Here is a 14,910-nt window from a genome sequence, read left to right as displayed (position 1 = left end):
AACTGTGGTCTTTTTATCGACAACGTGAACGTTGTCGACATAACTCACCGGGAACGCAAAATGTTTCCAAACTGGTGACGAGAGAAGCGGGAGCGGCTTGAAGCACCATTGCTGTGTCTGTCCGCGCTTGCCATCATGACTGCAGGAGAAGTCAGCTAACAAGTGCCGTTAGCTAGTAGCTGAATGGCTGCGTCTCATTTGCTTTCCTGGGAGGTGGCGGTGGCGGCGGTGGCGGCGGGCGCGGGGGGGGGGGGGGCATCGAATCGTGTGTCCTCTCTTCTATTTCGATGCTCGAAATCGTGACGTAATTTCGATCGATTTCGATAAAAAATCGAAATCGTGACACCCTTAAATTATATATATATATATATATATATATATATATAAAAGATTCTGTATGTACTGCTGTAAATTGTTATTTTGCACTTCATAGAGTATAATTTGTTTTTGTTTACTTTATTCGGGTTATTTCTCAGGGTCCTTTATTTTGTATTTATTTTATTAATATGCAGGACGTACTTATAGTTGCTGTTAGGTCACCCAAATTTAGGAATAAATGGGTCATATTTTCTCATACTTAAGGTGCTGATTATTCCTTATTTAAATAATTATCACTTGATCAAGTTTCTTCTAACATTTCATACTAAAACAAACGTATCATTCCTGCTGATATGGTATCGGACCGATATTGTTAATTTACTAAGCTAAAATATCAGTATTGGATCGGAAGTAGAAAGCGTTGCATCGGGACACCCCTACTGATATGGTATCGGACTGATATCGGTATCGGACAGTACTTGAGGCTGAAATATCGGTATCGGATCGAAAGTGGAAAAAGGTGTATCGGGACACCCCTAATTTTTAGCATATTTCGCGGGCCACTGAAAAATGGGCGGCGGGCCGCAAATGCCCCCCCGGCCGTAGTTTGGACACCACTGTGTTAAATGAACTGACCAATATATATTATCTACAATATAAAGGTAAAGTATTAAAATTAATACTTGGAATGAAGACAAACAGGCATATTGCTTACATCCAAAGTCATCCCTAAATATTTCAAACACCTCCCTCAACTTTCAGTCGTGCACATTTTTAGGAGGATAACACAGAGAACAGCACAAATCTATACACAAAAGTTGAGCTTGGTATGAGCAGAAGGTTAATAGGAAAAGTGATGAAAAAACACTGTCACTATGATTAAAGTTGGTCAGTCTAACAGTTGATTGTGTGAAAAATTCCCCCGGAATGCTGAACACTACTGGCTAGTTTTAGCACAGACTGAGCCTCAAATACATTGCTACTTAAATTAGGGATGTTTGAAATGTAAACATTCATTTGTCCTCTGTTTCCAAGCAATCACCGACATTGCTGAGGGTAAGCTGTAATCTGATGCATTTGTCTGATTTGACAAGTTTGGTGCATAGTTTATAGAGGCTGTATGCTGTAGTAAGTAGGGGTGCTTAAAAAAAAAAAAAAAAAAAATCGATTCGGCGATATATCGCGATACTACATCGCGCGATTCTCGAATCGATTCAATAATCGGCAGAATCGATTTTTTTTTTTTTTTTTTTTTCATTTATTTTTTTTTTTTTAGGATTCACACCTTGAGCATGGAAGAATGTTATATGAACGGAACATTAAGCCTTAATATTTTATTTTAATGCTGTTCAAACATGAAACAGATTACAACCTCTATAAGACTGAAATTTCAGATAAATAAATACATTTTCATATAAATCTTACACTCTACAAGCTTACTGATTAGTATTTTCTAAATTTGAATGAAAAAAATCGCAACAATCGACTTATAAATTCGTATCGGGATTAATCGGTATCGAATCGAATCGTGACCTGTGAATCGTGATACGAATCGAATCGTCAGGTACTAGGCAATTCACACCCCTAGTAGTAAGTGTAGTAGTTCTTTAAGATTTAATTTGGGACGGGTGATGTGTTCTTTTGTCTGTCAGACAGTATACAGACAAACAGCAGATGAGTCATCTGTAAATGATGTAGTTGTAGCACCGTTAAAAAGGTTTAGTCTGTCAAGTTTTGGAAAATTCCCATGACATGTTTTTTTTTATTTCATTGTAATGTCTCACTACTTGTGGGAAAATTGTTGCCTTAAGTCATTGTCGTAGTAGAATTTCAGCATGTTTCCTTCCACACCCTTATATAGAAGAGGTCCTGTTTTGAGATTACAATATTATGAAATAAGATGGTGGTATTGTAAATATTGCAGTACCTGAGTTGAATTTTCACAAAAAGGCTGTCACAGTCAGTCTGAGAAGTGAAACACTGCCCTCTGTTGTTAATCCCCCTGAACACTTTTTTTAAATGGATCGATTATCAGTTCTTCAAAATAGCCGATGCCGATATTTGTCAAAATGCTGAATATCGACCCAGCCCATAATTGGTCTATGCCTAGTTTATTTAATATCTGTATTGACTAGGGCTGCACAATATATCGAAAAAATATCGATATCGCGATATTGGCCCTTGCAATATGCATATCGCAAAGGCATGCAATAAGTTTTATACTGAATTTTATGCTTTTTATATGAATTTCACCGGTCAGATGTTAACTAAAATGTGCATCGCCATCCAATATTTGAAAATTATCAAGACATAATTACAATTAATTAACTAAGATTACATTAAGGTTGCTTATTTTGTCGCATGAAAAATGTTTTTCTTTCATTAGATAATAAAAATGTAATTTCTTTAGGTACATGTTAAATATCGCAATAATATCGATATCTCTACGTTCGGCAAGTATATCGCATATCGCATGTTTTTCCAATATCGTGCAGCCCTCCCTAGTATTGACCAGTGTGGAATTTAGCGAGGAGGTAAGTTAACAGCTAAATGGTAACACCTACACAATCATGTAACGATCTACAACCAACCAGTGTTTACTTTCACTCTTACTGAAGGCTAATACTTGTTTTCCTGGCCCTTAATTTTCCACACTAGTGGCGTTTACCCCAAGTTGTTTTATTATTTTTACTGTTGCCGTAAAACCATAAAAGTATCGTACAGTGAGATGTTATTGTTTGTACCCCAAATGGTGATTAAGAGAATATGGACCAAGCCCCTAAATGGTGAAGGTAGTGTCAGGAAGGAAATCTGGCATGAAACATTGTCCAAATAGAAGGAAGTAGCTCATCAGAGGGCCAGATTGAGATTGTTTAGAAATGTGCACAGGAGGAAATGTATGTAATGGTAAAAAAAAATGCTGGAAATGGAGCTGGCAAAGAGGAAGACCAAATAGGATTTATGGATGTGGTGAGGAAATATTTGAAAATTGCTGGGGAGGGCAAAAAGATGGAAAAGGACACTTCCCTGTAGGGGTGTTAAAAAAAATCGATTCGGCGATATATCGCGATACTACATCGCGCGATTCAATAATCGGCAGAATCGATTTTATTTTTTTATTTTTTATTTTTTTTTAGGATTCACACCTTGAGCATGGAAGAATGTTATATGAACGGAACATTAAGCCTTAATATTTTATTTTAATGCTGTTCAAACATGAAACAGATTACAACCTCTATAAGACTGAAATTTCAGATAAATAAATAATACATTTTCATATAAATCTTACACTCTACAAGCTTACTGATTAGTATTTTCTAAATTTGAATGAAAAAAATCACAACAATCGACTTATAAATTCGTATCGGGATTAATCGGTATCAAATCGAATCGTGACCTGTGAATCGTGATACGAATCGAATCGTCAGGTACTAGGCAATTCACACCCCTACTTCCCTGTGCTACCGCTGGATAAGGTTAAGCTAAAAAGAAAAAAAAGTAGTTGTAGTAGTAGTAGTAGTAGTAGTAATAGTAATAGTAGGTTACTTGGTGCTTTCCAACTACAATTTTGGGTTACTTAACTGAGGACCCCTTGTATTCAGAAAGACTATACATATAGGAGTTTTTATATAGGCATTCCTACATGTTGTCATCTTCATTGTGTTCCAATCAGAGGCTTCAACTGAGGTGACTCATATAATCTCAGCCATCAGTGAAGTACCATCAGTCCCTGCTCCATGCGACACAGAGGTGACGCCGGTCAAAGGTAGCACCATCAGCGTCTACTTTTCCTCCACATATACTGTATTCTTCATGTCTGAGAACATTTAAGTGAACCATCCTATCTAAATTAATGGCATATTCCATGATTATGTTCTTTAGCCACCATAACTGTGTGTTTGTGTCGTCTAGAGGAGTGCAAGGGGTGTCATGACCATAAGGGAACTGCAGGTTCCACTGAAATAGAGTCAGCAGCAAAAGAACCACTCAAAGAACGTCCAATAGAAGAGGTGACAGCTCGACTTGCTCAACAAGACCTTGATGAACAGGAAATCCTGGCATGTAAGAAACCACAGTATAAACAAAATTCAATCTTAAATCATGTGTTTTATAATACAACCATACAATAAACAGTATATGCCAGAGGTGTGGACTCGAGTCATGAATTTGACGACTTTAGACTCGACTTGAAACAAGTGAAAAAACTTGCAACTCGACGTGGACTTGAACAACTCTGACTTGTGACATAACTTGTATTTGAGCCTTTTGACTTGAAAAGACTTACTTCTTCTACCTAAAGAAAAAGATTAAAATGTATGTAAACAGAGATGGGAAATCCAGTTCCAGAAAGTAAAAACCCAGCCACAGTTTGACTTTAGCCCCTTGTGCTTGCTCATGAGCTAGCTAGCTCACTAGCAGGTATCTGAGCACTGGGGAGCTACCTAGGGAGCTCGCTAGCTAGCAGCATAGTGACAGGACTACAACATTCAGTTTAAGGTTTATGCTAGAAATGACATTAAATACATAACATATTACAGAGGTGGAAAATCCAGTTCCAGGTGTTAGCTAGCAAGCTCCCTAGCTAGCTCCCCGTGTGTTCGATTACCTGCTAGGGAGCTTGCTCAAGGGGCTAAAGCGAAACTGTGGCAGGGTTTATACTTTCTGGACCTGGATTTACCACCTCTGTATGTAAACGATTAAGTTCCGTCTCGGTGTGTGCGTCACTGCGCGCGTGTGTGCGAGCTGTGCTGACCTGGCAACACAGCGCAGTCATTCAGACATGTCAGGGAAGCCACAAACATGGCGACTACGCTAAGACAAACTTCAAAATAAAGCTGACCAAATAATACATTGACACCAATGCAACAGCCTTGGTGAATTTTACTTTGAAGTCTGTCTTCATGGTGGCGTCAACGCAAGCTTGACTACTTCCTTTTTATATTTTGGCTTGCATTATCAACGTTTTTATTGAAATGACATATTTTCTACCACCATTATCATCATGCCTCCTAGAAAGTATATTAAATAGCTCATTTAGGACACGAAGAAACCGCAAGTTAATTACGCCGTCATTGTATGATATAGTACAAGTCTCCGGTGCTCGTGGCTAGTAGCTAGCTGTTAGCGTAAGCATTGGCTAGCAACTTTAGTTTGTCAACTGTTGCTTGGCTCTCTTTCTTTTCTTATTGTTTTCAATGTTGTGGGTCTAAGCTACTGTGTAATCCACTCTCCCTGTTTAAACAAAGGGAATGTGCCTTAAATTGCACTCAGGTATATTTTTCTTTATTAAAACTTCATTTATAATAATTTTATGAAACACTAGCTTTAAAAAAAAAAAAAAAAAAAATTAAAAAGATTTTAAAAGCAAAACTTCAAGTGCATTACAAGTGCAATATAACGGGAGGCAGGATGCCTTATTTTATACATGAATCATGTTTAAAATAATTATGTATCTTGCCTTATATTTCACTTCAAGTTGTATTCCTAAGTCCTAACGGCCGTGTTAGACATTTTGAGTTTATTATTTAAAAGAAAAAAATAATACTTTTTTTTTGTTTTTTTTTTTTTGTTTTTTTGTTTTGTTTTACAATCCGATCCGTGACTTTTGTGACCTGTTGCACCACTAGTTGTTTGGGTACAAAAACTATCTGGTGGTCAACAAAAAAAAAAAAAAGAATTGCAGTATGTCCAAGATTAGATCACTACCGGCGAGGCAACAACTTCAAACGTCGCTCAACATTCTGAAGTTGCTCAAAGAACGGTAAGTAAGCTAATGTCAGTTGTTTACCAGCTAATTATCGTTGCTCGCTGTGTAGTTAATGAGACTGTAAACTCACTAGTAATACTTTGCAAACATGGCAATGTTCTGTACCACTTTGGGTTCACTCCCTGACTCCTACTTTAATGCTCACCCGAAATAATATAATCTACGATATTGTTAAAAAGAGTCCAAAGGACTTGAAACTGAAAGTGTAGGACTTGTGACTCGCTTGAGATTTGTCAGTCTTGACTCGGGATTTGTCAGTCTTGACTTGAGACTTTACTCGGGACTTTAGGGCAAAGACTTACTTGTGACTTTCACAATGACTTACTCCCTCCTCTGGTGTCTGCTTCATATCTTCTCCATGTTTTTCAGCTGTGTCGGGAAATCTTGACGAGTCATTGGCGAGTTCAGCTAAAGAAACGTTGCGGGCCGTCGGAGCTCAGGAGGCAGCCTTGCAGGCCATTGCACGACATACACAAAAACTGAAGGAAACTATGGAAGCAGAGGTACACTGTCCATAAGCAGGATCTGCTTTTGTGTTAATACGTTGTGTTGTCGCATCAAATATCTGCCTATCCATTGGTATTCTGCAAATGTGTTTATGGGCTCAGTTTAATGGTTTGATGATGCCTACTTTCCAACCTTTTCAAACTATTCTTGAGCAATACAGTACACTGAAACCAAGTTGCTCTTGATGCATTTTTTGATATCAAGGTACCAGTAGTTATTATCTTGTCAATGACTGTAAAAAGGGTAATGGGATTTTTATTAGGTTTTAGGTGAATTAATGAGTATAAATTTACACGCACGCAAACGCACACATTCGCAAAAAAAAAAAAGAGAGAGCAGTGATAAGATGTTGAATCAGTAAGATTGCTGAATGAACAATTCTGAGCTCTGAGAGAGAGAGAGCGAGAGAGAGAGAGAGCGAGAGAGAGAGAGAGCGAGAGAGAGAGAGCGAGCTCGAGAGAGAGAGCGAGAGCGAGAGAGATGAGAGCGCGAGCGAGCGAGAGAGAGAGAGAGCGAGCGAGGGAGCGGGAGGGAGAGAGAGAGCGAGAGAGAGAGAGAGAGAGAGCGAAAGAGAGATTGAGAGAGAGAGAAAGAGAGCGAGAGAGAAAGCGAGAGCGAGAGAGAGCGAGAGAGAGCGAGAGAGAGCGAGAGAGAGCGAGAGAGAGAGAGCGAGAGAGAGAGAGCGAGAGAGAGAGAGCGAGAGAGAGAGAGCGAGAGAGAGAGAGAGCGAGAGTGAGAGAGAGCGAGAGTGAGAGAGAGCGAGAGTGAGAGAGAGCGAGCGAGAGCGAGAGCGAACGAGAGCGAGAGCGAACGAGAGCGAGAGCGAACGAGAGCGAGAGAGAGAGAGTGCGAGAGAGAGAGAGAGAGAGAGAGAGAAAGAGAGCGAGTGCTAGAGAGCGAGTGAGAGAGAGAGAAAGAGAGCGAGTGCTAGAGAGCGAGTGAGAGAGAGAGAGTGAGCGAGAGAGAGCGAGAGAGAGAGAGAGAGAGCGAGAGAGAGAGAGAGAGAGAGCGAGAGAGAGAGAGAGAGAGTGAGTGCGAGAGAGAGCGAGAGAGTGAGTGCGAGAGAGAGAGCGCGAGCGAGCGAGAGAGAGAGCGAGAGAGCGATATATATATATATATATATATATATATATAGAGGGAGAGAGAGAGATAGCGATAGAGATGCAGGTGTAATTTCTGAGGGTGTGTTACAGAGTTGCTGACTCTAAATAAGAAAGGTCCGTTGACACTCCCAAACATGAGAGTAACATCTGTTCTCCCATTCAGGTTCCACCGCAGGAGAAGTCTGCCCAGTGGAAGGATCTTGAAGCTTGTCTTGCAAATAGAGCGGCTGCAGTGAATGATGCGGGGGCAGCTCTGCTGAAAGCAAAGTAAGCACTTTTATTTGAACACACACCAGGCTATTTGGAAAAGGGCAACAGTTTACATTGTTTCAAAACTAACTTTCTTTTGGATTTCGTCATTGGTAGGTAGCGTTTTTCCGTTTTTTTGGCTCCCGATACCGATTCCGATACCCAGCTTTGCTGTATCGGCTAGGGGTGTCACGATTCGCCAACTCCACGATTCGATTTAAATTTCGATTTTGGGGTCACGATTCGATTTTTTTTTCGATTTTTTTTTTTTTTTTTTTTTTCCGCTCCCCCACTTTATAACACAGAGGCATATGCTTCTGTAGGCTAAGGCTAGTCTATGATCATTGGTTCTATTCATTGTACAGTAAATCTTATTTCAAAAGATCGGCTACATATAGGTGATGCAATTTCCATATTATTTTTGTGTAAATTTATGTAATATATGATAATTGACATTAGGCAGGAATGATCAAATTCAAAGAATTTATTTACAATATAAAGTTAACCGTCTTGTTCTTACTGAAGTGTAAAATAAAAAATAAAAAAACAAAAACAAAAAGTCACAGTGGGTGCCTGCCATCTATTGACTGTTTTTGGTTACAACAGTGTGCTGTGCGTTCCTCTTAAAATAATGTGCAATGTGCAACAACAACAAAAAATATATTGTATCCAAAGTCATGGAACAAATACAGCCTGAACAAACTATATCCCAACATTTACAGTTGCTGGGCATACTGTAGCGTGGTTCAAGTACACTAATTAAATGTTTGAATCCAGCGTTTTCCAAGGCTGCAGGTCTGCTGCTATAAATAGACCTATGGATCTGGCGTTTCGCGCGAGCTGAAGTGTGTGGAAGTTTCACTGTAAATGAGGATGAAATAGTTGGTTGGACCGTTGTTTTCCCACTTCTAGTTGAATTTGATAAATCTAAATCTTTGTGATGCCTGCGTAAATGTCCCGTCATGTTTGTCGTGTTTCCCGTTGTTACGGCTGGCGGCTCGGGCCCGCCGCCGGCTCCGCTCCCCTAGTATGTATGTGTGTGTTTGTGTCGGCTGGTGCCCGTATAATGGTACTTCAGTTTGAATGCGCCAGCGCGACACTCTGATTGGAGGACTGTGCCAGCGCGACACTCCGATTGGACGACTGTGCCAGCGCGACACTCCGATTGGACGACTGTGCCAGCGCGACGCTATTGTGTATCCGTGTATTATACCCCTATTGGTTATTGTTGTTTCTCCTCCGTTCTGTCAGTTCTGTCAAATGCGGTTATTATTTGTTCACCTTCCACTTTCACTCCCTTGTCAAACCCCTGCCTGAAATTTCAATTAAAACTACTCAGATGTTAAAGTCGACCCGTGTTTATCTACTCTATATTTTCTGTTATTGTGTTACTTCCCTTCCCCTTGACGAGCCGGGCGTAACACCGTGGCCGAGTACAGTACGCGCACATAGCATATCTTGTGGCGGCGGTGGCGGCGGGCGCGGGGGGGGGGGCTGGGGGGGGGCATCGAATCGTGTGTCCTCTCTTCTATTTCGATGCTCGAAATCGTGACGTAATTTCGATCGATTTCGATAAAAAATCGAAATCGTGACACCCTTAGTATCGGCCAATGCCGATACCATACCGGTACCTAAGTTCTTTTTTTGTTTTTTGTTTTTCTCAAGATGAAAAACCTGTCCTGCAATTGGTTCATAGCATTCAAAGGCCAATAGGATATCTTAGATCGGCTTGCAGTGAACATGTCACATATCAGTGAATGTCGTGCACGAGCAAGACGCAAGATACTGCATCCAAAGTCCTATATTAGCCTTGGAATTAATGGTATAGGCATGTTACTTGTTAGGAGGGATGTAACGATATCCAAACATTAGGGGTGTGACGATATCTCGATATGGCGATACATCGCAATATTTTCTCTCACGATGGGTTATCGAGATGCCTATGCCAAGTATCGATACAGCCGCTGTAACGGCTCCATTGTTCCTTATTGCGCAATTACTTGGCGGGCCGCTAGAGGGAGCGCCTCATAAGAGTGGCGGGGAAATGTGCGGCAGTCTTCAGCCGAAGAAGACCCAAGTAAACAAAACGCCGGCTGCATACAAGTCAGATGTGGATATATTGATAGTCTGGAATGGATACATTTCGGATTTTATCAAATGGAATAGAGAAGAGACGGACTTGGGTGGATGCAAGAACTGTCTCACAATAGCTACACTGGAAACATGACGAATATGACAGCCACTTAGAGCGGCATCATTCAGGACTAGACTTGCTAAAGGTAAGAGCTAATTCTCTCTCTGTCTGCTGATTTTAATTCTCCAAAGTTGATCACGCACAGCATCTCTGTGTATATTTGCAATCGATTTCCACCCGTATAGCGTAGTTGTGAATGATGGTTTTCGCTCCGTGATTTCGTTAGGCGTCAGGGGCACGAGGGAGATGTCTTGCTCGGTGAGTTTAAGCGGGGGCAATACGACACGAAAAACGCAACGCTGTGATAGTTACAAAATAAAATGGAGCTCAGCTAAAGCTCCCGAATGTCGGGACACTCTCCCGAACTTCCAAACTACACTAGTGCAACAAGAAATGAGTAATGGCAAACTAACACACGAGAGCGGAGGCTCGCTAACAAAACGAAGGGAGAAAGGAACACATACAAACAGCCAGACCACGACTGAAGACAACCAGGTAAAATAACGGGTCATTTTACTGAGAAAAAGAATTCCAACTTTGTAAGAGGAGATCAGGGCTAAACTAATGCATTTGAGTCGTCACAACGAGTAGGTCTTACCAGCGAGTCAACAACGGATGGACATCTTTTTTTATTTATTTATTTATTTATTTATTTTTTATTTATTTATTTTAACCATTTCCAGGCATTCCATCAGTGATTGGGACCTCAAATCAGACGTGCTGCTCTTTAAAGAAAAGCATGAGCTTACTTTTACTTTTGTAAGACATTTATCTGTCCAGCGAGTGACCCAGTTTTGCATAAGTTTCTATGAGAAATGTGTATTATATTGTCAATGTTAGTTTTAAAACATATCTTTATACTTTTTGAAGTACACAATTTCTGAGCAATGTTAATATTGATTTAATATCTAAAATTTCATTTAAATTTAATTCAAAATTTATAAAATGAAACAATTGACTATGTAACTGACTGGCATGTTGTATGACAGTAGTGTTTAAGAAAGACACAAATTTGTTCACAGAAAGTTCTCTGTGGAGAAGACATTTGTATTTGTTTAAAAAAAATGCACTAAATTACTCACTCTGAAGAAGACACCAGTTTTAATGTTTTTTTCAGTGATGGTATGAAAATAAACTATTTTGTCATTGAAAAAACATCAGTTTATGTCTTGAGGCGATTTATCGTGATTATCGTGGACTTATTTACCGACCAATATATCGATAATCGCAGTATCATCATATCGCGAGATAATCGATATTGTGAGCCTCGTATCGTATCGTGAGGTACCCAGAGGTTCCCACCCCTACCAAACATCATAATATATTATCACGATATGAAGATCACGATACGATAATTATCACGATATCGTGGCGGCGTTGACGATATTTAAAAAAAAAGAGCTTATACTAAAACAAAAAAAAGCACAATATTGTGATTTGTACATAATAGCAATGCATATAAACCACCTACAATCTCTAATAACAATATTGAGGCTCTTACTTGCTAATGCAAGCACACATTGATCACTTCACAAGCAAATTAGGTTCCAATTCATCTGACAGCATAGATTTTACACATAGAAGGCCAAAACATCCCTAATGAAAATTAAATTGCACTAATAAACTAGCCACTAGAGGGTGCTAGAACGGCACAAACGGATATCCACCTGATTTTTTTTAACAGATGTGTTCCTTTTAAATATTGTGAACATGACAATGACGATATTATGCCAGTTTTAATATCACGATATTGCCCTTATCGTGACATCCCTATTCGATATACGTTAATATATGATTGGAACATGTCTTTTTTTTTTTTTTTTTTTTTTTACAAAAACCCATGGAAAATAAACTGTGAAACATCACAAGTGCTTCATGAAACTACTTGAAGCACTTTTTTTTTTTTTTTACTCCTAAAAAGGCGCTTTTTGTTTAAAGGTAAAGGGAAATTGGATTAAATTGAATTAAATACAAATTTCTACTGCATCTTTAAACTGAGAGTGCCATCTAGAGGAGTCAGAAAATATCACAAGTGCCTTATGAAGCTTCATTTTTCCCATCACTACAAGTCTAGAACTATACTTCAATACCGTGAGGCTTACTGCAATACTGTGATATCACTATAATTATTGTACCGTGAGATCAATACTTTGTGATAACGTGTGTAATTATATCGGTCTTGTCAACCCTCTCTCACCATAGTGATGCCTTGGACAATCTCAAGTCTGTCATTGACAAATCCAAGGGGCTCAATGTCGCCGCTGTCCGTCCGCTCGTGTTGGCAGCAGAAGAGAATCTCCATAAAATGGTGGTGGACTTGGATAAAGTGGTCAACAAGGTAAGGGTGACGTCTGGTCCTAGAAGAGAAAGAAAAACTTCAGTTAATACCGCTAGTTATTGTTTTATGGGCCATACACTTTACGTCAGGTGCAATCCACAAGTGCACACTTAGCGGTACTTGAAATTAAAATTTAAGATTCCATCTTTTCCATATTAAAATATCTGCACGATATTATGAACATGCACTTGGGGAGCCATTCTTGAGGCTATCCAGACTAATTCTAGTGGATTTAGCATGTGAGACAGGGTAAAAAAAAAAACATTGCGTAAATTAAAGCTATTATATGGAGGTTTTCCCCCCCAAAATATCTTAACAATAGCCTTTTTATTTGACCATTTATGACTAAAACATATTCTAATTAGTAGATCAACATCTTAGCTGTTCACAATGGGTACTCCTATAAGCCTCTGGCAAATATTATTTAGGAAGCGTCCGGTCCGAGTCCTTTGAATTTTTCCGCCCTCTGTCTGCGGGATGTGACGTCATGCACGTTCTCGTCTGTTGTTTCCTGACGCGCGAAGACGGAACTAGTACAGATTTCCGCTGCCCCAGACACTCGCTGTTACTCCGCAGAAGGCTGCTTAAAAAAAAAAGAAAAAGAAAACAATGTCAAGTGCCATGAAAAAAACAAATCTAAACTTGATAGTGACCGATGCCGGGCAAGAACGAAAGTAAACATCGGTTTGACATTTCAGCAGTGGAGAGAGTTGAATCGGACGTGGATTAGAAAAGAGATTTACAACTACAGTGGAACCTCTACTTACGAACGTCTCTTCATACGAAATTTTCGAGTTACGAAACGCCTCAACGGGAAAATATTGCCTCTTGTTACGAAATTAATTTCTAGATACGAAAGGTAAAAATACATTACCGAACGCAACATACTTTCCTATTTCCTACCATAGGTACCTATGAGCGTAAATACTAGATCGGTGTTTGTCTATCGTTCTGGCATCCCATTGGCTAAGAGGAACCTCTACCATAGGTATATATGAGCATATACTAGATCGGTGTCTACACAATGTCCTCATCATTCATCCCGCGGCCCATGAGGTGTTCCGATAGTTTTTCGTTAATGTATGAACTAACGGCCAACAAATTCGTGCAAAAATTCAAACAATTGGTGACTGATGAAGGCACAGTAAGTTTTTAATTGCGACGAGACGGGCCTTTTTAAAATAAAAAAAATAAAAAAAAATAAAAAAATTAAATAAAAATAAAAACATGCCTCGCCATACCGTAAGTTTCCATGAAGTTTCAGAATTTGTTTAAAAGAATCGACCAGCAAAAGTGTTCACCAGTCGGGCGTTTGCTCACTAAGATGATGTTTGCCCTGGACATTTCCGAAGGATAGTTTTTTTTTTTTTTTTTTTTTTTTTTTTTAAAGAAAAAGAAAAGCAAACATCCATGGATCAGTTCTTTACAAAACACCAGGCAAAAAAAAAAAAAAAAAAACACTTCTGAGAGAGAGGATCATGAACCAAAGAGGGCAAAAAACGATGAGGACAGCAGTTAAAAAGGTAAATGACCATCATTTTTATTCTTTACTTTATTCTTTGTTTTTTTACATTATACAAAACTCTCATTTATTGTGCAATAATCTAATTGTAACATCTATTTGTTACATGTTTTGATGCTTTTTTATGCTTTATAAAACATTTACGTCTGAATTTTGGGAGGCTTGGAACGGATTAGGGCATTTACATGGAAAATGTGTCTACTTACAAAATTTTCTACTTAAGAACTTTCTTCCAGAACCAATTAATTTCGTAAGTAGAGGTACCACTGTAGCTTTCTTTCTACTCCAAAAGGTAAGAAGCGAGTATCTTGACATTGAGAAAAAAAATGTGCTGTTTTCAAATAGCAGTAACCTCAAGCTCGATCACTTCTCGGTCGTAACTAGGGGTGAAAGGAGGACGGCAACATTTAGTGTGAAAGGGGGCGGCAAGGTTGAATGAAATAGAAAAGAATGACTTTATGAAGAACAGACGTTCCATTCCGCGGCGTTTCAATCAGGCTAAATGTTGCCTTATTTTCCTCCGTGACAACAACCTATTGTAGCTGCATTATGCTAGCAGAATGTGAACGCTACTACAGAATGGCGATAACATTCATGGCCGTATCACATTAAGCAGTGAATGGGTCGATTATGTTTTTCTCAATTATCAATTTCTATAAGTGACGGCCCACCTTTCGGCTAATGCACAATGACACTAAACTGGGGGCGACAAACTAATAATAACTTGAATCAGGTTGACGTCCGTCGAGCGGGGTGACTACAATATGTAACTGCATATTGACGTTGGAATGAGGTCCAATTAATTGATGTCATTGACACATCGTTTTGGAGTACAGCACAGAATTGGATTTCGACCGACTAACTCAACTCAACTTTATTTATAAAGCGCTTTAAGAACAGGCATTGCTGTAT

General features: G+C 39.3%; 1 protein-coding gene across 3 annotated transcripts in view; it reads left to right on the top strand.

The window, feature by feature from the left end:
* immt (inner membrane protein, mitochondrial (mitofilin)) overlaps positions 1-14,910 on the top strand; it is a 34,560-nt gene that overhangs the window by 7,982 nt on the left and 11,668 nt on the right. The window contains exons 5-10 of one of the 3 annotated variants that reach the window (XM_077531919.1): positions 1,354-1,374; positions 3,992-4,084; positions 4,231-4,380; positions 6,455-6,588; positions 7,859-7,962; positions 12,341-12,476. In XM_077531919.1, coding sequence (XP_077388045.1) covers positions 1,354-1,374; positions 3,992-4,084; positions 4,231-4,380; positions 6,455-6,588; positions 7,859-7,962; positions 12,341-12,476 — 638 coding nt within the window. Of the gene's footprint in view, positions 1-1,353; positions 1,375-3,991; positions 4,085-4,230; positions 4,381-6,454; positions 6,589-7,858; positions 7,963-10,046; positions 10,224-12,340; positions 12,477-14,910 lie in introns of those variants that run through there. The other 2 variants (XM_077531920.1, XM_077531921.1) reach the window with 2 other exon arrangements.

The sequence above is a fragment of the Festucalex cinctus genome, chromosome 9 (genome assembly GCF_051991245.1).
Source record: "Festucalex cinctus isolate MCC-2025b chromosome 9, RoL_Fcin_1.0, whole genome shotgun sequence".
Taxonomy (NCBI): Eukaryota; Metazoa; Chordata; class Actinopteri; order Syngnathiformes; family Syngnathidae; genus Festucalex; species Festucalex cinctus.
The sequence above is the reverse complement of the archived record's forward strand: the minus strand, read 5'-3'. Positions and strand labels throughout refer to the sequence as shown.